Source organism: Acinonyx jubatus, chromosome A1, assembly GCF_027475565.1.
Source record: "Acinonyx jubatus isolate Ajub_Pintada_27869175 chromosome A1, VMU_Ajub_asm_v1.0, whole genome shotgun sequence".
Classification (NCBI taxonomy): domain Eukaryota; kingdom Metazoa; phylum Chordata; class Mammalia; order Carnivora; family Felidae; genus Acinonyx; species Acinonyx jubatus.
Genome location: NC_069380.1, coordinates 171,559,763 through 171,584,546, shown reverse-complemented (window position 1 = coordinate 171,584,546; position 24,784 = coordinate 171,559,763). Strand labels below are relative to the sequence as shown.

The 24,784-nt window shown below is 49.9% G+C and overlaps 1 protein-coding gene across 2 annotated transcripts; it reads right to left on the bottom strand.

The window, feature by feature from the left end:
- Nucleotides 1–64: 64 nt before the first annotated feature.
- On the bottom strand, nt 65–20,338 carry CLTB (clathrin light chain B). 2 transcript variants are annotated; one of them, XM_027035020.2, is made up of 6 exons: nt 19,971–20,338; nt 14,643–14,689; nt 5,957–6,074; nt 5,613–5,724; nt 3,510–3,563; nt 65–519 (listed from the first exon to the last, which is right to left on the bottom strand). In XM_027035020.2, the coding sequence occupies exons 1-6, from the start codon at nt 20,155–20,157 to the stop codon at nt 348–350; spliced, it is 690 nt and encodes a 229-aa protein (XP_026890821.1). In that variant the 5' UTR covers nt 20,158–20,338; the 3' UTR covers nt 65–347. The 2 variants fall into 2 exon arrangements, with proteins under 2 accessions (XP_026890821.1, XP_026890828.1); XM_027035027.2 differs by lacking the exon at nt 3,510–3,563 and having other exon boundaries at nt 19,971–20,332.
- Between the last annotated feature and the right edge of the window lie 4,446 nt (nt 20,339–24,784).

Here is a 24,784-nt window from a genome sequence, read left to right as displayed (position 1 = left end):
AAACTGAGCCCTGACACCAGTTATGGCTTCCGGAGAAATGAGAATGATAATAAATAAGTGTAAAAAGAGTTAACAACACACCCTTTAGCCAAGAAAAAAAAAAATACATCAGGAGGCACAGTCACAATTTTGTGGACTGAGAGGAGGTGTGAAGGGCTGGGCCACAGGGCTAGGAGGAAATGGGGTGAGAGGGGTGAGGGTTCCCTTCCCAGCCCCGGGAGATGGGGAGGAACGGAATAGGCTGTGTGTAGCAGCTGCTGGAGGTGCTGCCCCCCCCTGGCTGAAGCAGCTGCTCCTCCTGTGCCCAGGCCCAGCCCATGCTTTGTGGCCATGCTTGTAACAGGCACCTAGCGGGACAGCGGCGTCTGCTTCAGGGACATGAGCACTGAGCGCAGGCGGGACACGTCTTTGCACTGCTTGCTGCTCTTGGGGTTGAAATCACACAGCTGAGCCACCTTCTCCCATTCTGTGCCTGGGGTCTCCTCCTTGGATTCCTTCACAAAAGCCTCCTCAGATGCCCTGCAGGTGGAGAAAAGACAGAGATTTCATTGCTGTCTGTCTTTCCCCTGAATCAGTGATGCTCTGCTCCCATTGAGTAAGCTGCTTTGCCCAGCCTACTCTTGGGTCCTCTGTCCAGAGTTAGCCCTGTGTCCTATGCCCTCAGGTCCCCAGAAACAGCCTTGGCATCAAAGGAAGCCTACTTTGGTCCTGCCTCAGGGCCTTTGTACTTGGCTGTCACCTCTTCCTGGAATGCTTTCCCCTATACCTGCTTGTGGCTTGTAGCTTCTTTTCATTCAGGTCTGAGTGTAGCTTCTTTTCACTCAGGCATGTGAGTGCCTCACGTCCTCAGCAAGAGTTCCCAACTGGGGCGCCGGAGTGGCTCAGTCAGTTAAGCGTCTGACTCTTGATTTCAGCTCAGGTCATGATCTCCCGGTTCGTGAGTTGGAGCCCTGCATCAGGCTTTGTGCTGACAGTGCGGAGACTGCTTGGGATTCTTTCTCTCCCTGCCTCTCTGCCTCTCCCCTACTCACTCATTCTCTCTCAAAATAAAATAAAATAATAAAATAAAATAAAATAAAATTTGTTGGGAATCCCAACAACTAAAGAACCTTGGAGGCACTAGTGTAGTACCTCAGCCATTTTAAACATTTCCAAAACCTTGACAGAGGTAGGACATTGACTAACCACCTTACTAACTGGTTCAGCATTGCCTCTATGTTCTATGGACCCAATAAGTATTCCCCCAGAAAAGCATTCTGGTCAAATACACATAGAAAATTTAGTTAAAGAGGATCTTAAAAGTGAGACTTTCAAAGGCTTGAATGTACTGATGTTTATCCTGAACCTCTAAGGTGGAGTATAAGATGCAGATAGAATCTACCACATTCCAAGCATATTTGACTACAGAGCTCTTTTTAGCCCAGAATGACTTATCTCCATGGAACCACAGCCTGGGGAATACTCCATTGGAGTCTTTGCTTTTGGTTGGAATCAAGGTAGGATGAAAACTGGTGGTTTCTTCATCAGAAGTTCTGGTGGACAGTTCTAGAAGCCACTGATTAAGGAACAGTGGAGAAACAAAGTACAGTAAATACAGTGCAGTGGACAAAACCCAAATGTGGGAATCTAAGAAAAGGACAATAACTGATCTCCAGTGGAGAGGGCTGGGTCTATGTCTTATTTGGCCAGCAAGGGTCCCTGGAAATCCCCATTCCCCTCATGGCCCCTTCTGTATCTCAAGCAGGATCAGTTCTGCACATGTCAGGCAGGGAGCTCTTAGGTGATGCCTACGGCTGTGCCAAGAATGAGCTGGCCCTGGATTAGGTGACGTGGCCCCTCCCTAGTGATCTTCCTTTCCTTCCATGTACTCATTTCCTTACCTATAAAGTGAGAATCAGCCTCCACCTTGCTGATCTCACTGGCCTGAGAATCTAACAAAGTGGTGAGTGTGTGCAGGCTTGGAAAAAGGCTATATGAGGTTGGATGACCAGTAGGGCTGAGGCATGCTGTCTTAGGAACTGTCCCTTCTAGGTCAAGAGGCTCTCCTCTAACCTTGCTGTTCAAAGTGTGGTGCATGGTCCAGCAGCATTGGCATCACCATGGGGCTTGTTAGAAATGCAGAATCATGGCCTCACCTCAGTCCTACTGAATTGGAATCTCCCTCCAACAGATCCCTCAGTGATTCACAGGCACAGAAAAGTCTGAGAAACACTGATCTAGACTCTTCCTCTCTTCAGGAGCCCCCTGGGCGCTATTTCCTCAAGCGCAAAAAGAACACTCAACCACTTGTCATATATTCCCCAGCACCCATGCCCCTGTCATCCCACTCTTCTCTTTGAAACCTATGGATCCTGCTTTTAGGATCAAGTCCCAGCTTATACATCTGGCACAACAGGCATTTTGCAACTAGCCCCAAGCTGACCTCCCATCCTCAGCTCCCACCCATCCATCCCCACAGCCCCAGCACTCCACTCATGGAGGCTGCCCTTGTCCTCTTCTAGCACATCCCTTCCTTCTCATACTGAAGGTCCCGCATCCCTGAAGCCGCTCCCCCAGCAGACGGTGGCTCCTGGAGCTCAGTGTGCCCTTCCATACCGCCCTTATGACAACACCCTCCTGACCATGAGCAACTTGGGGGGACAGGCTGTGCCTTATTCCTGTTCGAATAGAGACTGGCACTGGGCGAGTCCCAGTAAAAACTGGCTGAAAAACAGGTTGTTTCTCAGGTGGGTCCTGTGCTCTGTGAGAGAAGTGTTAGCCCAGACAGCATCAGAGGCCTGCCGAGGGTGAACCCAGAGTGAGGAACAGCAAATACTGGCACACACGCACATGGCAGACATCACACATTCATCACTGCTTCTCCTTCAGCTTCAACATCCCCAACACATCTTCCAGGCTGTCACTACCAATCATTTGGGGGTGACATGAGAGGAAGCCTCTGCCATCTCAGGTCTAGATTAATCACAGTCCTAACTAGACTCCAAAGGGGAACATGTGAGAGGGGCCCTGGGTGGTCTAGGCAGGGTCTTGTCGCCAAACTTGGGCCGAAGTTTTGAGGAGGAGCAGTGCACTTGGGGGCAGGAGGAGAGAATGGGAGTGTTCCTGGGAGCATCTCTTCTTTATGCTTCTGACAGTCCATGTTTGGTTCAACAGAAGACTCCACCCCACCTCCCAGCCCTAAGAGGCCTCTCAGAGGAAGGGAGTTTGACTGTTTGCATTTGCCCCTCCCACCATTTGCCTGTCCCCGCTGGGATGGCCCGTGCATTCTTTCTCTGCTCAGATTTAGCAAAGCTGCCTCCAGGCAGAATAGATACTCAATAAACATTTGCCGCAGGGATAGAGGAGAAGGTCTGTGCCTGCACTAGCCCTGGAGTGCCACCTGCTCTGGTCATTGCCACCCCCACCTCATTTATACCCCACAAGCAGGAGACTCAAGAAACCATGCCAGCCCCACAAGGGGTCCCTCGCCCTCTCCCGGTCCCTGACAGAGGAGCAAAGAAGACACGTACACATAGCCGATGATATCAGCATCTGGCTGCTGGTAGAATGCTTTGTCAGCGATCCTTGAGAGAGAAGGGTTAGGTGGGGGAAGACAGATGGCAAGACAGACAGGCAGAGGGTTAAAGAGAAAGGGAGACAGCGTTAGTACCTCCAGTTGGAGCGTGTTAGGAAGCACGGTTCTGTAACGCTTGGCAACTATCCACAACCCGGAGAGGAGAGCAGGGATCCTCCACCGGCCTGAGTGCCTCTTCTAAGACTGCGCCGATCGTATTACTTGTCCTGTTCACAAATCTTCGGTGGCTCCTCACCACCCCGTCTATCCAGCCCTGTTATTGGAGGCCCTCCACCCGTGACCCCTCCTTCCTGTCTTCCCTCCTATCACTCCCTGACTCCCCGGTGCCTGAGACACAACATCCTTTCTTTCATACTGTGCTGTTCCCTGATCTAGAATACCCTCCCCCAACGCTGCCCTCTTTTCCCTAATGAACTTCTAGTCATCCTCCCAAGCCCAGGTCCTCAGACACAGAGGTCTCTCCTCCACCCACAGCCCTTGCTTCCATGGCCTTCTTGCAGAGAGCTCTACTGTTGAGTTCACCTGCACATGTGTGCTTGTCTCCTCTGAGCTCTTCCAGGATACTGACGGGGTCCTCAGCTCTGTTTCCCCAGGGCCCAACCCAGAGCCTGGCGTGCAGCAGCTTCTTGAACAGAAGTGCGGCAGCTTCCCAGAGCCAGCCTTTCCTTTCTGGGCAGGCCAAGTACCTTGAAGGACACAGCCTCAAAGGCAGAGCTGCTGGCCAGAGTCTCAGAAGTGGTCTGAGACCATGCCCATGCAGGTACCCTCTGGTGAGCATCCACTGCCTGCCTGCCCAGCATCCATCCGCCCCTTCCAGGAAGGGCCCCTGATTGTCTTTTGCAGGATCAGGCTGGCCCCACTTCAGTCCCTGTGGTTTGGGTGAGACTGATCTCATGCACACTATTGCTGGACTATCAGGGTCCCTCCCCCGGCACAGTCACTGGGCCTGGAATGGGCACAGGACCTACACCAAACCAATGAGGGTCAGGTTGAGGATTTCAGCTGAGCTATTGGGAGCAAGATGCTATTTTCACTGAAGTTGCCAAGAGAATGGCAGAAGCCTGGAGCTTCTGGTGGCCATCTTTCTGCCCCATCCCAGGACAAGAGGGGAATGCCGCATGGAGAGACAGTAAAAGTGAGCACCAGTCCACTTTGTCTGAGCCCCTGAGCCTAGTGTACCTGGAGTCCCACCCCAGCCTTTTCAGTTACACAAGCCACTAACTTCCTTTTATTCTTTAGCCTCTCTGGGTTGAAGTGTTGCCATTTCTACAGGCAGTAAAATCCTCTACCCAGGTTGGTTCTTCACTCCCAGCCAGGCCTGTGCTCCCTGTGACACTAACTGCTAGGCCCCGGACAGTCTGGCTCCCATGCCAGGGTCCTGGGACCTCTTCTGCTGACTGCAGAACTTGCTTCTCTCTGTTGTGGTAAGATGACAGTTCAACAGTGTACCACCTCTGAAGGACTCCGAACTCCACAGGCAGCTGAGGAAGCAGCCCTGAAGGTTTCTGCTTCTACTTCCTCTATGTTCTTGCCACTAAATCGGCATCCTCAAGACAGTTCCCATCCCATAACTTGTCTCACTGTCCTCGTGGCTGGCTTCATGTCCCCACAGCCCCCTCCTGTCTCCATAAATCCTCTCATGTCCCCACAGCCCCCTCGTGTCCCCACAGTCCCCTCAGGTCCTCACAGCCCCCTCGTGTCCCCACAGCCCCCTCGTGTCCTCACAGCCCCCTCATCTCCCCACAGTCCCCTCATGTACCCATAGTCCCCTCGTGTCCTCACAGACCCGTGTCCCCACAGTCCCTTCATGTCTCCACAGTCCCCTCATGTCCCCACAATCCCTTCATGTCCCCATAGTCCCCTCATGTCCCCACAGCCCCCTATGTCCCCACAGTCCCCTCATGTCCCCATAGTCCCCTCATGTCCCCACAGCCCCCTTATGTCCCCACAGTCCCCTCATGTCCCCATAGTCCCCTCAGATCCCCACGGCCTCCTCAAATTTCTATAGCTGCCCTCATGTCCTCATAGCTCCTCTCACCGGTTGTTGATCTTGTTCTTCTCAACTTGTTCACTCTGGCGCTGGTTCCACTCCTCCAGGTCCTTTTTGGCTTTCTCCCGCCACTCCTGTTCTGTCACCTTGGAGGCAGCATCTGCGATCCCAACAAGAGAATAAGTGGCAGCTTTCTTGTAAGAATGTGAGAGCACAGCTGCCCTGGCTGCTTCTCCCCTTGGCCCTTGGCAGGCAGCCTCAGGGCCCAACCTCACCCAATACCCATATTAAGGCAGTGCAGGGGGAAGGGGGTCCTCTATCCTAAGGATTCCCCACCCCCCACCATATCCCAAACAGTCTGGAGCTGCTCCGAACCTCAGCCTGGCCCTTACCCAGCTCCTGCAGCCGTTTCCTCTGCTCCTCTCTCCACTTGCGGATGCTCTCAGGTTCCTGAGTCAGTCTGTCAGCCTGGGCAATCGCCGCATAGCCGTCTGCTGGACCGTTAGCCTCCTACGGCACAAATACACAGCAGCGTGCACAGCTCGTGCACCTGCCCCTTTGTCTCTGCTGCCTGACTGCCAAGACACCCCCTGCATCTGGATTTCCCAGCAGTCCCCAACAATCTCCCACCTGCTGCCTCTGGTGACTATGACTAGACCCTGCCTCTATACTTGCTGTGCCCTTTGCCAGCAATCTTCCCACTGGGGGACCCTGGGAAAGTCACTCAGTCTCCCTGTGCCTCACTTTCCTCATGATGAAGCAGGCTCAGTAAGACTATCCACCTTAACACTGATGTAAGGTTGAAATCAGTTTTAACATGTAAAGGATTCGGAGGAACCTAGGTGACTCAATCGGTTGAGTGTGCAACTCTTGATTTCGGCTCAGGTCATGATCTCATGGTTTGTGAGATCAAGCCCTGCATCAGGCTCTAAGAAAACAATGTGGAGCCTGCTTGGGATTCTCTCTCTCCCTCTCTTTTTGCCCCTCCCCTGCGTTTGCCCTCTCTTTCTCTCTCAAATCAGTAAATATTTTAAGAATATATATTAAAAAATGGAAAAGATTTTGAACACTTCTTGGCACAGTGAGTCCCTTGTGTTACTATTATTAAAGTCTCTCTCTATTACAATCTTATTCACCCCCTAGCACTTACACAGTCTGAAAAAAATCTCACTTTATGTTTGCTTGTCCATTGTCTGCCTTCTCCATCAGAATGTCACCTTCGTGACAGTAGGGTCCTTGCCTAGCCTGCTCATCACCCTGTCCTCTGTGCCCAGCACAGTGCCTGACACACAGAAGATACTCAATTAGCATCTGCTAAGTGAACAGGCAGCACTGAGATAGGCAGGATGGCCATGGCTAAGACTGCACAGTGGTATAAGCCTTGCTGGGCCTGTTTTTTCATCTGAAAATGAGAATAATAATAAAACTATTTCTAAGAGCTGTTGTGAGCATTTGACGTGACAGTATTTGTAAGACATTTAGAAGAGTGCCTGGGAGCGCCTGGGTGGCTCAGTCAGTTGAGTGCCTGACTCTTGATCTCAGTTCAGGTCATGATCTCATGGTTTTGCGGGTTCGAGCCCTGCATTGGGCTCTGCGCGCTGACTGTGCCGAGCCTGCTTGGGATTCCCCCGCTCTTCTTCTCTCTCTGCCCCTCCCTCACTTGCACTCTCTCTGTCTCTCTCAAAATAAATAAATAAACTTAAAAGAAGAAGAAGAAGAAGAGTGCCTGGCATGGGGTGATGGCTCAATGAATGGTAGAATTATCATAATTATCATAATTATTCATTCTCATTTTATAGGGGAGGAAATTGAGGCAAGGAAAGATGGCATGCTGTAGTGGCAGGCATCCAGGCTTCTGACTCCCAGGCCAGGGCTCTGCCCACTTCCCTGTGCTGCCTGCCCGAGCTAGGGACTCCCAAGTGCTGGGGCTGAGAGCTCAGCCCAGCAAGGATGTGGTTCCCCTCTGGTCTCGCAAAGCCAGAAACCTTTTCCAGTCCAGCCCCATCTCCTGCCTCCTCCTCTGGCACTCTGCTGGTCCTACACATTCCAGTCTTCACACACCCCACACACTCCTGCAGCCCCGCCTCTGTCTCCTGCTTTAGCTGCAATTGTCTCCCCTCCCTTCTCCAGCCGATGAAATCTTGTTCCATCCCACGAGTTTCCAGCTCTTAAGTCACCAGCTCTGGGATATCCACCCCCTTGGCAGATTTCACACCCCTTCTTCTCTGTGCTCTATCACGGCCTTCACCTTCTGCACAAGAGTCTCCCCGCTGAACCAGGAGGTCCTGGTGAGCAAAGCTGGACCTTATTTATAGCCTCTGGTTCCCTGTTCCATCCTTCCATCGCTCCCTGTGCTCTTCCTTCAAGCACTCATCAAAACTGTCAGGAACTTTGGTGTTTAATGTCTTCTCCCCACAAGACAGTGTCTGGGGCGCCCTCTGTCCAGGAGTGCTCCCCACTGTCCTTGGCACACATCAGTGCTCAATAAGCAGTGGCTGCATGGATAAATATCCCTGGAGCCTGATGTGCCCAGATCAGAGGAAGTGCTGGGTAAACGCTTGCCCAAAGGGGTGTGGGCAGCCAGGGTGAAGGAGCACACAGCAGGGAACAGGAGGGCTGCAGTCTCCAGCTGTCTGGGGGGAGAGGGAAGGGCAGGCCCAGAGCTGGGTATGTAGCCTGGCACCTCCCTGGGCTCAGGCCCAGCCTTGGGTGGGACAGTTGGAACACTGCCCTATTCCTCTTTCCAGCACAGCATTACACTTCAATTTAGACAGTCTCTCACCACACCCAAGGGCCCTAATCTGGAGAACACAAGTTGATCACTAATGCTGAGTGAGCCCCACCCTGCCCCCTTTGGAACAAGACTGTCCTGAGGCCAGGCCGCCAGGCCTCCTGCCCAATCTTCTAGAATGTCCCATCTGCAGACAACTGCAGTTACTTTTGTGTATACGTGTTTATTCAGGTGCCGGGTTTCATTGTCCTCATGGCACTACTTGCTATCTGAAATGACTTGTTTGTTTACATGTTTACAATCTGTCTCCCACCTGCCCCAATCAAGTGAGTCCCAAGCCTACCTCTGTAGAGTACCTAAAACAGGGAAGGCCCGCTGCAGGATTTCTAGAACATTCATTGAATGAATTACCATATACTTGGGCTTGGGGACAGGGATGAATAAGACAACCCATTCCCTTAGGGAGTCTGGCATGGAGAGTCCCTCACAAATGAGGACCATGGCTGGGCTATGCACTATAACACAGGTCAGGTATAGAGAGGGGTCAAGAGAGGACACAGCCATTTTAGCCTGGGGGTATAGCAGGATGGGAAGAGACATGGAAAGGTCATTTAAGACCAGAGCCAACAGCATTAAGGACCCTGTGGGGCCAGTGCCTTTGGGAAACTCTGGGTACATTGATGCTGCCAGGCATGGGAGGAGAAAGGGTGGGGGGTGTGGGCTGGAGAAGGGTCTCTTGAGCAGGAATTGTGTAACACTGGTGTCCTTCAGGCCCACCATCTCCATAAAACCTGCCCTAAAATTAAGATTCCCAGGTTATAGTGCTTTAAAACTTACAGAGAATCACAATTAAATAGTTCTCTTTGATCTTTACAACACTACACGATGGATTTTATGATCGGTGTTTTACAGGTAGAGAAATTCTAGCTCTAGAGTCCCAGGGTCACCCAGCTGGGAACTGGTGGAGCTGAGATTCCAACTGAATTCCTGGGTGTGAACTTACTGGCCACGTAGCAGCAGGGACCAAAGTCACTTCTGTGTCACGTGATTTGTGACACGCTTACTCGGTCTCTCAGATAAGTCTACTTGCCCAAGATTAGAGACTACGCCCACTCCTCCAAGTGACCCCCCCCCCCCCCCCCCCCGCCCATTCCTCATCTCTCTCACACCCACACACCTGTCTGCAGCAGGCCCCAGGCTCTGGGCAAGGCCCACACAGACTGCCTCACCCTCTGTACTTTGCACACACTTTCCTATCAGCCAAGACCACCACATGCCCCCGGGCAGCCTGGAAACCCACTTCCAGCATCCCCTCCCTATTGTACTCCCTGATTCAGTGCAGCACCTGGCCTGGTTCAAGTCCCAGCTCTTCCCAGCTGTCTAACTAGAGCAAGCTATTAAACCTCTCGGTGCGTCCTCCTCTTGGTCTGTAAAATGGGAATAATGACAGAACCTACATCATAGGGGTGTCGGGAGGATGAAATGAGCTTACATGTAAAGCTCTTGGGTGATGCCTGACACACTGTTAAGAACTCAAATTCCTCATGTTTTTTTTTTAATTTTTAAAAATTATTTTTTTGAGAGAGAGACAGAGACAGAGAGTGAGCAGGAGAGGGGCAGAGAGAGAAGGAGACACAGAATCCGAAGCAAGCTCCAGGCTCTGAGCTGTCAGCACAGAGCCTGATGGAGGCCCGAACTCAGGAACCTTGAGATCATGATCTGAACCAAAGTCAGACGCTTAACCGACTGAGCCACCCAGGTGCCCCTTGGATTCCTAGCTCTTCATACCACCCCTGTATCTGAGCCTTACCATCCTGCACTAGCATCACTCCTCTCCGGGTCTCTGTCCTCCATTACAAGCGAGCTTCTTTGAAGAGGACAACAGCTGGTCGAAGGGCACCTGGGTGGCTCAGTCGGTTAAACATCCGACTCTCGATCTTGCCTCAGGTCATGATCTCATGGTTCACAGGTCCAAGCCCCGCATTGGGCTCTGCATTGACAGCGTGGAGCCTGTTTGGGATTCTCTCTCTCTCCTTCCTTCTCTGCCCCTCCTCTGTTCGCATGCACACACACACTCTCTCTCAAAATAAATAAACTTTCTTAAAAATATAAATAGATAATGAATGGGAGTGGCGACATCCCACTCGGAGCGTAAAGCAGGGCCCACATGGGATAACTGCCGTGGGCCTCTTGTAACCTGGAGAGGATGTGCATGTGTGGGGGTCAGCAGGGCTGTGTGGCTCACTGTAGGGCCTAGCAGGCCCTGTGCATGCCGACCCATGTTGCACCATGTCCAGGAAGAGCACCACAGTGCTGCCAGCACACTGAGTCCTGGGAAGTCGTTTACTGGCTCCTCTTCTCTGGCTGCTCTGTGGACTTATTTTCCCAACCCCTGCCAGGGAGCAGCGAGGTTGGGGGCCACAGCAGGGCTCCTCTTTAACCACTTGATTGTCCCAGAGAGGAAATCGGGTCAGCTGCAGGCTGGCAGCTCAGGTGGGCTCCCCAGTGGCTGCAGGAATGCTCTGAGCACCCCCAAGCTCAACAGCGAAGGGGGCAGGAATGGCCAGGACCAAAAAGCAGGAAGCCACAGTCAGGGCCAGGCTTATCTTGGTCCAATTGCCCAGCGCCCCTCTCCTGAGAGACCTCTCTGCTGGACATCACCATGAAAGCCTCCCCGGGTCAGGCTGGCCGAGGATGTGCTGTGACTCTGGAGACAGTCAGGAGGATGAAGCATATCCATCTTTGGGATTGTCCATCTAAGGCTAAGCTAAGCTGAGCCGTTGATTCCTCTAAGTAGCTCAAAGGGGGATGATGGCAGTGAGTGAGGGGAGAGAGAGTTTGTGCAGGAGGGGGGAGTCCTGCAGGGACCTTCTATACTGTCCCTGGCGGTGCTAGATGGAACTGGAATAGGTGTGGGCAGACTTATCCTTACGCCTTGAAGACCAGGTTTATAGCTGGACCCCCTTGTGGTCCAGAGGCTGCCAGGAAAGAATAAGAAATGTAGTAAGAAAGCTGTGCCCAGGACACTTGAAAGCGTTGGGCATGTACAAGCAAGGCTTCCCCCCATCCTCCTTCCACAGCACAAACCAGACCCTGGTCTATGCTCAATCCTAAAAAAGTCTGCATGGGCTTTCTACCTAAGATTCGGGGGCTGCAGCCAGCCAGTTCCAGCACAAGGGGTTGGGACAAAGGGCACCAGATCAGGGGCAGGAGATCTAGGAGAACAGTTTTGCCACTAGGTTCCTGAGTGACTCATCTCATCCATGACCCCTCCCCTCCCCGTAATGGTTCTAGAATGGCATGGAGTGAAATGATTTACACATAAACACACCTGGATTATTAGCAGTGAGAATAAGAGTTCCCATTGAGACAGGGAAGGAGCCCCGGGGTTCCCTATGGGGAATAGAAAGTAAGTCTGGGGGGCCAGGAAAGGAGAAGACCTCAAGATCCTAACCTATAGAAAGGGAAAATTATCTTTTTTTTTTTTAATTTAATTTAATTTTCTTTCAATGCTTATTTACTTTTGAGAGACAGAGCATGAGTGGGGGAGGGGCAGAGTGAGAGGGAGACACAGAATCTGAAGCAGGCTCCAGGCTCTGAGCTGTCAACAGAGAGCCCAATGCAGGGCTTGAACCCACAAACTGTGAGATCATGACCTGAGCCAAAGTCAGACACTTAACTGAATGACCCACCCAGGTGCCCCTAAGCATTGGCATTTCTTTATTAAAAAAAAAAATTTTTTAATGTTTATTTATTTTTGAAGAAAGACAGACAGAGTGTGAGTGGGGGAGGGGCAGAGAGAGAGGGAGACACAGAATCCGAAGCAGGCTCCAGGCTCTGAGCTGTCAGCACAGAGCCTGTCGCGGGGCTCGAACTCATGGACCACAAGATCATGACCTGAGCCAAAGTCAGACGCTTAACCGACTGAGCCACCCAGGCACCCTGAAAGGGAAAATTATCTTGCTTATAGTGTTCTAAGTATTTCTGTGGTCCTAAGTATATCTCCAGCTCCAGGTCCACTTTAGGACACAGACTTTTTGGGTCAAGTGAAGTCCTTTTAAGTGTGCCCAGGACAGGGGCTGCCTGAGCTCTATGACCTACCAAACTGTACAGGAATAAATGCTGCTTACTTGGAGCTCTCAGGCCGGAAGGGACACAAAGTTCCTAAAGTCCTAGAGCCTGACTTTTCTAGCTCGCCGATAGTTGAGTAATTTTCCAGAAATGGGACTTGGCTAGGTTCCTTGTGTAAGGTACCAGCCCATCCCTCTTACATAAGAAAGTATTGTTTATTCCCCACTGAGGATTTGGGAGGCCAGCTCTTCAATAGGGTGGGGCTCAGGAGATCCTGAAGCTGCAGCCCCAGGGGTCAAGGCTCTTTGACCTAGCCAGTGAGAATTAAGCCTCATCCAGCAAAGACTTACCTCAACTAAGCATGGGTGGGGAGGGACTGTTGCAACTGTGGAGGTCCTGGGGATGCCATTTGTGGTCCAAGTTCTCCCAGTCTACGGACTCTTAAACCGATTTGTGTACAAATGAGGGGAGGCAGTAGGCAAGTACAGAGGGCAGTCTGGCTAGAAAAAGGTGGGGTGTGTGTGTGTGTGTGTGTGTGTGTGTGTGTGTGTTATAAGACTACTATGAGGAATTTTAAAACAATCCAGTGAAAGTGAAAGCCTTTTTCTTATCTCACGCCCAACCTTGGGGCTAACCACTGTTAAGCATTGTTAACAGTTGGTACACATCCTTTGAGATATTCTGTGCAGATTTCTACAATAAAAACCTGGACCATACTGTGCATATTATTCTGCAATGGGCTTTTCTACTTAATATATTGTGGGCCTCTTTTTTTTTTTTAATTTTTTTTTTAATGTTTATTTATTTTTGAGACAGAGAGAGACAGAGCATGAACGGGGAGGGTCAGAGAGAGGGAGACACAGAATCTGAAACAGGCTCCAGGCTCTGAGCTGTCAGCACAGAGGCGGACGCAGGGCTCGAACTCACGGACTGCGAGATCATGACCTGAGCCGAAGTCGGCCGCTTAAACGACTGAGCCACCCAGGCGCCCCTGTGGGCCTCTTTTCATGTCAATACAGAAAGCTCTGATTGCTCTTTTAAACAACAGCACGGTTTTCCAGTTTACCTACTCAGTCCTTTGATGCTGGACACTTAGGTTGTTTCCAGTTTGTTTTTTTGTTTTTTTGTTTTTTTTTAACTTTTTATTTGAGTGTAGTTGACATACAATGTTACATTCCTTTCAGGTGTACAATTTAGGAGTTCAACTTATGTATATGTTATGCTATGCTCACCATATAGTTTGTCTGCTCTTATAAACAGTCCTGCAGGGGCACCTGGGTAGCTCAGTCAGTTAAGCATCTGACTTTGGCTCAGGTCATGATCTCACAGTTCGTGGGTTCAAACCCCATGTCGGGCTCTGTGTTGGATTCTGTGTCTTCCTCCTTCTCTGCCCCTCCCTTGCTCATGCTCTGTCTCTGTCTCTGGTCTCTGTCTTTCTCTCTCAAAAAATAAATAAACATTAAAAAAATAAATAATCGTGCAAACATCTGGGAGTATGGGAGTCCTTGTCCAATTCTTTCCTTAGGGAAATTTTTTTTTAATTTTTTGAATGTTTATTTATTTTTTGAGAGAGAGAGAGGCAGAGTGTGAGCGGGAGAGGGGCAGAGAGACAGGGAGACACAGAATCTGAAACAGGCTCCAGGGTCTGAGCCATCAGCACAGAGCCCGACATGGGGCTCGAACCCACAGACCGTGAGATCATGACCTGAGCCGAAGTCAGATGCTTAACTGACTGAGCCACCCAGGCACCCCTCCTTAGGGAAAATTCTAAGAAGTAGAATCAGTGGATCAAAGACCTGCCTACTTAAAATGCTCAGACATGTTAGAGATGGTCAGTTCAGCCTCCCATCCATGGTACACATGTGTGCAGGGCCCAGTGTGCATCGTGACACTGTGGGCCACTTTATCTCTCTCTCCCTGATGGACATCACCATGGGCAACCTGAGGCCATGCACCATCAATCCCTGTCTCTAGTGGTTCTTATTCTTCACTCCCTTCCCCTACACAATGGCAAGGGGGAAAGGGAGGAAGGGAGGGAGGGAGGGAGGGAGGGAGGAAGGAAGGAAGGAAGGAAGGAAGGAAGGAAGGAAGGAAGGAAGGAAGGGAGAAAGAAAGAAAGAAAACATGTCAAAACCCTCATCTATATTCCCCATCCCAATGCATCAGACATAATGACCAGAATAACTTGCAGCCTTAATCCTTCTGATGATGGGGCCATAAGTTTTTGAGACCCAGGCTGTTGGTCCCTACCACGACTAACACAGAATCTTGCTTACCTGAAACACATCTCCATTGATGGTGGTCCCCATGTCCTCAGAACCAGCTAGAAAGAGAACAAAGAAATGGCATTATTCATAGCTCAGCTTAAAGCAAGCACAGAATGGTTCTACGTTAGCTCCCTGAGCCATCCTCTGCCTATGCCCATGTGTGTATTAACACCCCCTCCCCACGTAGACATACTGGATGCATAAATAAGTTGGGCTCTATCCATGACTGTTCACAAATCCTTCTCACAGCCGTTATCACATTTGATTGTCACCACAACTTTGTGATGATGTTATCAACCCATTTTACAGATACTCAAACTGAGGCCCAGAGAGGCTTATGATTGCCAAGAGCCACCCAGCCAGTAATAGCCCCTCACCTACCTGAGATTACTTCACCCTCGGCCATGGCTAGGAATGGCCTGATTGCCTGTGGAGCCTGTGCCTGGTGAGGAGATAGAGGTGCTGTAGGCTCAGGGCGGTGTCTGTGAGAGCTAAGGAAGAGGGGCCCAGCGCGTCCCTGCCTGTCCCTGCGATGCCTTGAGCAACTGCTCCACCTGGAAGAGCAGGAACTGCAGCCCCCACCAGGCAGCACCTGGCCTATTTTTCCTCCTTCCGATCCTCCCAAAAGGATTTTCTTTTGCCCTCAACAATGACTCCTCCTGGTCCCTTTCCCTGACAGCTGATTAGTCACAAATTCCTGTGGCTTTTGCTGCAACAGTGACCTTCAAATTTGCCCTCTGCCCTCTGCCCCCTGTCCGCTCTATCTGCCCTGTTAGTGGCAAACACCTAGAGGGCCATACTTGTGTCCTTTCTCCTCCCCACTGTCTTCTCCAGAGGTGGGCACAGTAAGAGTTCAGAGACGTGTGTTAAATAAACACGAATAAAACATATCAGAAAAAGAATGGATGGCTTTTGTCCACTCACAGGCCTCCCTGACTCCAGTGTCACACTCTCCCAACCCTCTTTCAAACCATCTGCCAGGGTTGATGTTTTGTAAAGCATACACTTACCTATGTCACTCTTCTAATTAAAAATATAATAAAAACAAACCAGAAAAATATCCACCTCTCATGAACTGCAGTGGCCCGTAGGGCCTGCTCCTGCCTTTGGGACTGTTCCCTCTGCCTGGAAGGGCTTCCTACCCATAGCCACACAGGCTGTTCCCTTACTCTCTCTTCAGCCTCTGCCCAAATGTTGTCTTATTAGAGGCCCTCCCTGACCACCCCGGACATTTACCCCTCTGGCACCGCTCCCTCCTGCCCCTGCAGTATTTCTCTACTTACCCCTCGGCCTGATAGGCTTTTTTGTGCATGTGCCTATTATGCACCTTCTCCACTTGAATGGACCCTCGTGAGGGCAGGGACTTTGTTTTGTCCGCTGCTGGGGCCCAGCATCTAACACAGTGCGTGGCGGGGCACCTGGGTGACTCAGTCGGTTAAGCGTCCAACTTCGGCTCAGGTCATGATCTCGCGGGTTTGTGAGTTCAAGCCCCGCATCGGACTCTGTACTGACAGCTCGGAGTCTGAAGCTTGCTTCAGAATCTACGTCTCCCTCTCTCTCTGCCCCTCCCCTGCTCAGGTTCTGTCTCTGTCTCAAAAATAAATAAACACTAAAAAAAATAATAAAAATAAATAAAATAAAATAAAACCGTGCCTGGCACATACTAGAGGCTCAATAAATATTTGTTGAATGAGTACGTCAAACCTCAGACCATAGTACGTGAGAACCTCTACACTCTGGCCCTGCCCACTTACTTCCCTGCCTCACTTCCCACCAGTCCCTCTCACAAAACCTATTCTGGTTTCCTCCTTCTCCAAACACAGCAGTCTGCACCCCATGACTTTCTTCCTGCTTCTCTCTCTAAAGAATGCTCTCTGGAGCCATTCTCCAAGGCCCAGCTCACAGGTCACCTCCTTTGGGAAGCCCTCTATCACTTCCCCTACTTCCCTAGACACTGATGGAAGATTCCAGCTCTGGGATATCGCAGAATATTGTATAGCATCCCCCACACTCTTATGCAGTTATTTGTGACCTTCCAAGGGTCATGCACTCCCTTCTCAAGGCAGTCTCTGTATCGTGTTCAGCTCCTAAGGGTTCCTGCACAGAATGGGTGAACAGTTGAGCAGCGAGTGCCGGCTAAATGGAAGGTGAATTGCTCTTTTGGGCCCACTGCTACCTGCAAGGTCTGCCTAAGGCATCTCAGAAACTGTGATGCCTCCTGCCAAAGAGCCACAGGAGGCCACACCAGCTTCCCACAGACAGACAAGTACCCCTTTACCAGCCAGATAGAGCTGTAAGCAGGAACCACAGTGATTTCAGCCTGGGGACTGAAAGGAGGGATACTTAATCTTATGGAAATAATCCCTGGTTGATATACATTATAATTGACTATTTTCAAACAGTGATTGCTTCTGACCAACTATGTCAGCTGTCATTCCTACCCATTCAGCTAGGGCTTCTCCTATATAGGTGGCCTCATCCCTCAGTCAGCAGGGAGCTCATGGAGTTTTAGTGGCAGCATCTTCTGTGTAGGGGCTTCTCCTGGGACATCTCCTCTACCAGGGCCTAATGCTATCAGGGTACACTCATGATTATGTCAGTCTGTACACTTGGCCTTTCTGGAGGCCCCACCCCACTCTGACCAGACCAGTCTCAGGTCCCTGGTCCACAGTCCTTGTGCCTACCTTGGCCTTTCAAAAGTCTCTGCCTCAGTTTCTCAGTCCCCTGACTGCTCCTCTGGAGATGAAATTTCAGGCTCTTCGAGAATCCACACACACCCACACGCAGAATTGAGTATCTGTTCCCACAATGCTTTCTGATTATTGTACATTTATAATCATATGTCCGTAGTCAGAGGCCTGCAGACTAGAAGCGCAGCAGATATGAGTCCCACAGATAACCCTGTGGGTGTTGCTTCCCTCAGATTCCTGACCCCTTTTGGAACAAGGGCAGACAGGGTCCAGAACATTCCTGGGAGCTTACTGAGGCCCAGCAGGGGAAACAGGCTTGCCAGGAACTAACTGGGCAAGTCAGGGGCAGAGCCAGGCCAGGGCTCAGAAATCTGGGTGTGAAAATGTAAACCTTCTGGGGCCCTACCCAAGGCTGATGAATGGAAACAAAGTGTCCATTGCTCAGGCTGGCCACAGATCCAGCCCCAGAGGAGAGGCTCAATGTGGCTGAGGCGCAGGCCTATATCGGATACCTCTTTCCCCAGGGGTAACAGGGAGTCCAACGGCAGGGCAGTCAGCACAGTGGCAACATCTAAGAGAACAGCCACAGAAGTGTTGATTGGTGGCAGCTCCGGAAGCCAGCTTCCTCCAGCTCCCAACAGGCCAAGGCACTTTTTCTCCATCCTATCCTGGCTTCTGACACTATCACTGGTTAGGAAAGATTACTTGCTCAGCACCATCTAGGCCTAGGAAGGTCAGATCAACTCCATGCTGTCTGGCCACCTACTGAGCCATCATCCCATATTACCTCCCTGATCTTCAGGTCCCACTTAGGAGGGCAGCTGAACATTTGCAGCTTCAGCAAGTATGAGTCTGGAAGGTCTTCAGAGGGCCATGTCTCTGCTTTTCTCCCTGCTACCTCCAGTCTGGGGTCAATCTGTACCCCACTCCTGCCACAAAGGGAACCTCTCATCCAGGCTGTAAGCCCCTGGAGCCCCACTGTCCTGGGATAGGCCACAACCTGCTCAACTCCCAGACGCCTCTGGCTGTCCTTAGCCTAGTTTCTACCTGCCCTTCTCTCTCAGAGGGTTCTGATAACAGCTCTTCTCAGCAGGGCCTCCTGCAGGCCAAACCAGATTGAAAAAACTGGTGGTTTCAAGGAGGAGGTGTGAACTAATGAATACTGGTGCATGACTATAGGCAGGCATTTCCTAGGAGTTCCCTGGAATGTGTGAGCATCCATGATGAGGTGCTAGGAGCTGCTGTTTGAGAAGACTCCACTCTTGGCCTGGTTGGGTCACAAAGCCACCCCTCCATCCCATTACCTCCTAGGGTGACGGCCACATCATTTGAAAGAGTGTGGGGCCCAAAGTTGGGAGGGTTAGGATCAAGTCTCAGATCTGTCACTCATGGCTGTGAGACTTTGGGCAAGACACTCAGGCTCTCTGGGCCTCCAGTTTCTTAGATGTTACAAAAGGCTTGTTTCATTTCTTTTATCAATGGGGTACTGAGATGCTTCAAGCTCCTACAGCCACAGAAACTGTCCTATTCATTTCTATATCCCCAGTGGTCCTGGCACACAGTAGGCACTCAGTAAAGGTTGAATAAAAACAAATATGACGATAAGGAACATTTCTTTTTAATTATGTAAGCTACCACTAATTCCAACAGGCCCATGAACCCCAACCAAAATGAAAACATTAACAAGAAGCACAGGCTGTTTTGGAGGCACCCATGAAGGTATCTACTTTTTAGCTAAATATTTTAAGAAACTGTTCTTTCCAGCCAGAACCCGAACAGGAGTATCATTGATAAACACGCTATCAAAGGGACCAGACCCTGGACCCTGATTCTAAAGCTAACCACAGTAGCCCTGGACCACCATAGAAAACCATTAATAGACAGTTAGAAACCCCCAGGAGGCTAGCACCACATCTGACTGAAGCCCTTTGTGCCCCTACCCCCACCTTGGTGTCTAACTCAGAGCCAGGCATATGGAAGACAGTGTGGTCAGGTGGAGAGGGCTTAGAGTCTGACAGAAACAGGTTTAAATCCTCACTGCCACTTACTAGTTGTTTCAGTAGTGTACCTTTTGAGCCTCAGTTTTGCCATCTCTGAAATGGGTTTAATAATGCATAGGAAATGACTAAATGTAAGTAAAGTGACTAACCCAGTGGCTGCAGGGTGGCAGGTGGTCCCCAGGAGAGGTTTGTGAGTTCTTGGTGCACTGAGCGTCCTCTGCTTTTGCCAGCTGTAGACAAAAGCTAGGACTGAGGAGCTGGGAGGTCTGTGGTTCTGCCCACACCTGCAGGGCTTAGCTGGGAGTCTGGGACAACCAGCCAAGGGGGGAGGTTCAGAAGGGACTCTCAGGGCCAGGTTATGTTGGATTCCAGAGCCAGGCAGTGGTGGAGCTGGCCCTGGGATGAAATGTCATGACAAATTCCTGTCCGTGGAGCCACCAGGTCCACAGCCGCCAGGCAGGGCCTCAGAATCCAACAAGATTCCTCCCCATATCTACCAGGTCCCTCTCAGCCCTAGGCCTGCTCCTGGCTGGCCATAGCAGGCCCTTTTCTCTCCACCGCAGGGCCCCGAGGCCGGGTCTGCGCGGCCAGGTATCCGGGTGCGAGCCCCAGGCGCCCCCAGTTCCCAGGCCCCTGTACTGACTCACCCCCACTCGCAGGTCCCAGCTGGGAGAGGGCCGCATGGCTGCCGGCAGGTGCCCCGAAGCCCTCGTCATTCTCTATGCCCGCGATCTCACTCTCCTGCTGGGCCAGGAAGGCAGCCGCCGGGTCCTCCTCCGCCGCCTCGGGCGCCCCGCTCTCCGACGACGAGAAGAAGCCAAAGTCATCAGCCATTTTCCCCGCGTCTCTGCTGAAGCGTCCGCCTGGCGCTCGGCTCTGCCCGGCGCGTGCCCGGCGCTGCGCCCGGCGGCCGCGACACTGTCACCCGAGCCGCCCGGGAGCCGGCCTCGGCTGGGACTGGCTCGGCGCGGCGCGGCGGCCCCGCACTTCCTCTCCGCCACCGGGCCCGGCTCGCCTGTCACTGCAGCTGCAGGCGGGAGGAGCCGGGACGGGAATGCGGTGATGTCACCGGCCGTGGGAGGGGGCCCGCAGCGCGGCCGGAGGTCGCCTCGCAGCGGCCACAGGAGGGCGACAGCAGGACGGTGGCGCAGCCCCAGGGGCCAGGAGGCCCCGGCAGCGCTCCCGCTCCCGGCTGGCATTGCTCTTTGCGGGGACACCAAGACGAGGCACAGCGCCCGGCCGGTCTAGAGGCAAGCGAACCGGGCAAAGCGGCCGGGGTATGAACAGCTCCGACCGCCAGAGTTTGCGTCGCCCGGCTGGGCCCCTACTTAGGGACCTGGCCCCTTAAATGTTCTTCAGTATGAACTGGTCTGAGAAAGACCTATTTATCCATCTCAGGCAGGCAACCCCGGCCTGGGGAGCACCGGGGCGGGAGGCGGGTGGGTAGTGGCTGCGCAGACCTTCCTCCTGAGTCATTCTGCGGATTCTTCGCCTAAACTGGGCAGATATTATGAATCCCATTATTATGAGAGTCCCGCTCTATAAGAGGAGGAAAAGGAGGCTTGGAGAGGTAGACCCTACGTCCCACCGCCTCTTGCATCCTTCCTGCAAGTCCAGAGCATTCCCCACTAAGCCTTATTGCTAAAGTACATATCTTATGCATCTCTCTTCATTTAAGGCGGCTTCAGCTCAGACTGCCAGAGTTTGGATGACCTGACTGGGCCTCTACTTTACAGGCTGGGTCCCTTAAATGTCCCTTAAGTGTGAAACTGCCTAAGAACGGCAGACCTAATTTATCCAGGCGTCCTGCCACCGGTCCAACCCTCCTGCCACTGGTCCAACCCTCCACCCTCAATAAACAGTCTCTGCCTCCTCCCTGCCAGCACTTGGCCAAGCACCAGGGCACCAAAATGTGGCAGAAAAAGCCAGCTTTGGCCAAGGAGAGATTACAGTCTATGAGACCAATAGATGATAAATGGCCCATCACAGCATCACATGTGAGGTGCTCTGACATTTAAACATTAAACATATAAACACCTTTAAAACTCTCCCTGGGAGACTCAGAGAACCACCATCAGATTTGGACATTGGGATTTTTCTCTTTCTGATTTGACACTTGAAAGTCAACTATGAACTGGAAAAGAGAAAGAAAAGATGCGCCCTAAACTGTGAGTAGTGGTTCCCTAACGGGTGGCGAGTAGAAGCAGAGTTAGGGTGAAGGGGAATTTCTCTCTCGCTCAGTAATATTTCGATGTAGGCCTCAATCGTATAATGAGAATATAGTTGTTTCTAAGGAGTGTAAAAAAGAAAAAAACTTAAATTCCTGCACAACCCAATCCAAGCACACTACTCTGCCGTCATATGTCTCTTGTTCCCCTAACCCCAGGCTCAGGTGCTGTGAAGACCTAGAAAGTTTGCTAGTTTAACAAACCAGCCATAAATGTCCACTGCAGGTTTTGTGGCTAGAGAAGAGCTATGAACATTGTGTCCATTGTGACCTCAGCAGGCTATTCTTATTTGATTCCTAGAGACCTCAGTCAGTAATGTAGGCAACACTACATAGCATATTCATGTGCAAAATCCAAGGCAGAGCTTCCTCCTTCCTTCTTGACCCTCCTAATTTAGCCGCCAGCAGCCTTTAGCTCCATGCTTACAGTTACACAAGTTACTGGTCTAGATTATTCTGCAACAGAATAATCGTGTACCTTACCCTTCCTTGTTCTACATTAATATTAAAAATCATTATTTTTAAGACTTTTTTCCCTGTCCTTCTTAAAAAAAAGTTTATGTATTTTGAGAGCGGGGAGGAGGGGCAGAGAGAGAGAGGGAGAGAGAGAATCCCAAGCAGCCTACGCACCCCGGGGCTCGGTCCCATGCACTGTGAGATCACGACCTGAGCTGAAAACAGACGCTTAACCTACTGAGCCAAACAAGCGTCCCCAAAATCATTACTAAAGTCATATTTTGAACCATGTAGCATTTTTATGTGCTGGAGATTCCCGGTACCTTGATGCCCCCATGCACATCTTTGTAGACTTTTTAAGACAGCCCTACTTTTCTAATTCTCCACTCAATTGTGAAACTCAATAAAAGTCAAAAGAAATCAATAAAGTTGAGTGAACATATGAGGCAATCTCACAGAATCTAAATTTCAATTTATGAAGTCTAAAGTGGAGAAATTCTTAAAACTTTTTTAAGAGAAATTTTCAAGTGAACATAAGAATAGATCAAGAATCACATCCTCTGCTGACTGAGCCAGCCAGGTACCCCGATTTTAATTTTTTAAGGAACTGCCATAATGGTTTCCATAGCAGTTGCAGCATTTTACATTCCCACGAATAATTTCTTTTTTGTTTTGTTTGGATTGGTTGGTTTGACTTTCAAGGCTTTTTCCCCCCCTTTTTCCAACTTTTTAGTTTGACATAATTTCAGACTTACGGAAAGTTGTAAATAATTCCCACCTGCCTCTCATCAAGATTCCCCAAATGATAACATTTCATCACATTGCCTTTATCCTTTTTGCTTCCCCCTACTGTTGGAGAGTAAATCGCAGAGCTGATGCCCCCTTTATCCCTAAATATTTCATTGTTTTCCTAAAAATAAGGACATCTATTTACATAACCACATTATAATTATAAAAATCTAGATATTAATATTGATATAATACCATTATCTAATTGACATAACTTAGATTTTACCAAATGCCTCGATAATAGAGGAAAAGAAAATCTCAGATTATGCATTGCATTGTTATCTGTTTGATCTATTTTAATCTGGAACAGTTCCTCTCTTTGCCTTTCACGACACTGATGTCTTGAAGATTACTAGCCAGTTATTTGGTCCTTCAACTTGAGTTGTCTTATGTTTCTTCATGGTTAGAGTCAGCTTCAACATTTTTGGCAGGATTAACGTGGATGTGATGCTGACTTCTCAGTGCATCATATCAGGAAGCACATTATGGGCTTTTGTCCAGGTACTGGTGATATTAACATTGATCCTTTGGTTAAGGTAGTATCTGTCAGGTTTCTCCACTGCAAAACTGTTTTTCCTTTTATAATTAATAAAGATCCTGTGGATAGGTATATTAAGACGATGCAAATTTTGGGGTGCCTGTGTGGCTCAGTCAGTTGAGTGTCCAAAAATCCACCTCCCCTACTTGTGCTCTGCCAAAAATAAATAAATATTTTTTTTTTTTAAAAGTAATCTGTGGTAACAGAAGGCAGTAGCTGCCTGGGCAAGGGGTTGTAAATTGACTGAGAAGGGGCACAAGAGCATTTTTTAGGGTAACGGATATGTTTCATATCTGGAGTGTGCTGGTAGTTACATAGGTATACATATCTGTCAAAACTCAGGGAGTTGTACACTTAACCCGGATGTACTTTATCAATTATAAATTTGACCTCATAAAATTGATTTTTCAAACAGACTTAAGCACAAATAAATGCAACGTGGAGGCATTGTTTGGATCCTGATTCTAACAAGCCAACTGCAAAAAAATTTATAAGGCAATCATGAAAATTTGACTATTGACTGGATGTTTGCTGATATTGATATTGTTAAATTTTTTTAAGCTGTAATAACCATATTGTGGTTCTATTGAAAGAGAGAAAAGAACTCCTTCTCTTTTAGAGAAGTATTTATGGATGGATTGATAAGACATGTGAACTTTGCTTTAAAAAGAATTAAAGCACAGGAAAGTGGAAGGGGTGTGGATGAAACAAGTTTGGCCAAATGCTGATAAGTATTGAGTCTGGGGGATGGGCCCCGTGGCATTTACTACATTAAACAATTAAAATTTCATTATTGTACTTTGTTATCACTTCCACATTTGTACATGTGCTGTACATATTTGCAATGTGTTGACCTTGTTTGGATCCTAAGTGAGCAAACGCACAATGAAAAGATACTCATGGGACAATTGGGAAAATTGGAATACCCACTAGCAAACAGCTGACATTGAGGAATTTGGGGAGAAACTTTTTTGATGTTATAATCGTTTTGTGGTTGTGTAAAAAAGAAGATAAAGATGAAGGTGGAGGAGGAGAAGAAATTGTAGCCATTATGATGATCAAACCTGGCACACAAATCTTGGTTTCTTCATCTTCCACTCAAAGGTACCAGGAGTACTTGTTGAGATGGCTTCTTTTTTTTTTTTTTTTTAACGTTTATTTATTTTTGAAACAGAGAGAGACAGAGCATGAACGGGGGAGGGGCAGAGAGAGAGGGAGACACAGAACCGGAAGCAGGCTCCAGGCTCTGAGCCATCAGCCCAGAGCCCGACGCGGGGCTCGAACTCACGGATCGCGAGATCGTGACCTGAGCTGAAGTCGGACGCTTAACCGACTGAGCCACCCAGGCGCCCCTCTTTTTTTTTTTAAATAAATATTTTTTAAGTTTATTTATTCTGAGAGAGAGAGGGAGCATGGGAGAGGCAGAGAGAGAAGGAGAGAGAGAATCCCAA

What these genes read in the sequence shown, in the direction of transcription:
- CLTB (XM_027035020.2), bottom strand. Translation starts at nt 20,157, where the DNA reads ATGGCTGATGACTTTGGCTTCTTCTCGTCGTCGGAGAGCGGGGCGCCC. An exon ending in GAAACGGCTGCAGGAGCTGG is followed by an intron (nt 5,725 to 5,956) that starts GTAAGGGCCAGG and finishes TTGGGATCGCAG; the next exon opens with ATGCTGCCTCCAAGGTGACA. An exon ending in AAGAACAAGATCAACAACCG is followed by an intron (nt 3,564 to 5,612) that starts GTGAGAGGAGCT and finishes TTCTCTCTCAAG; the next exon opens with GATCGCTGACAAAGCATTCT.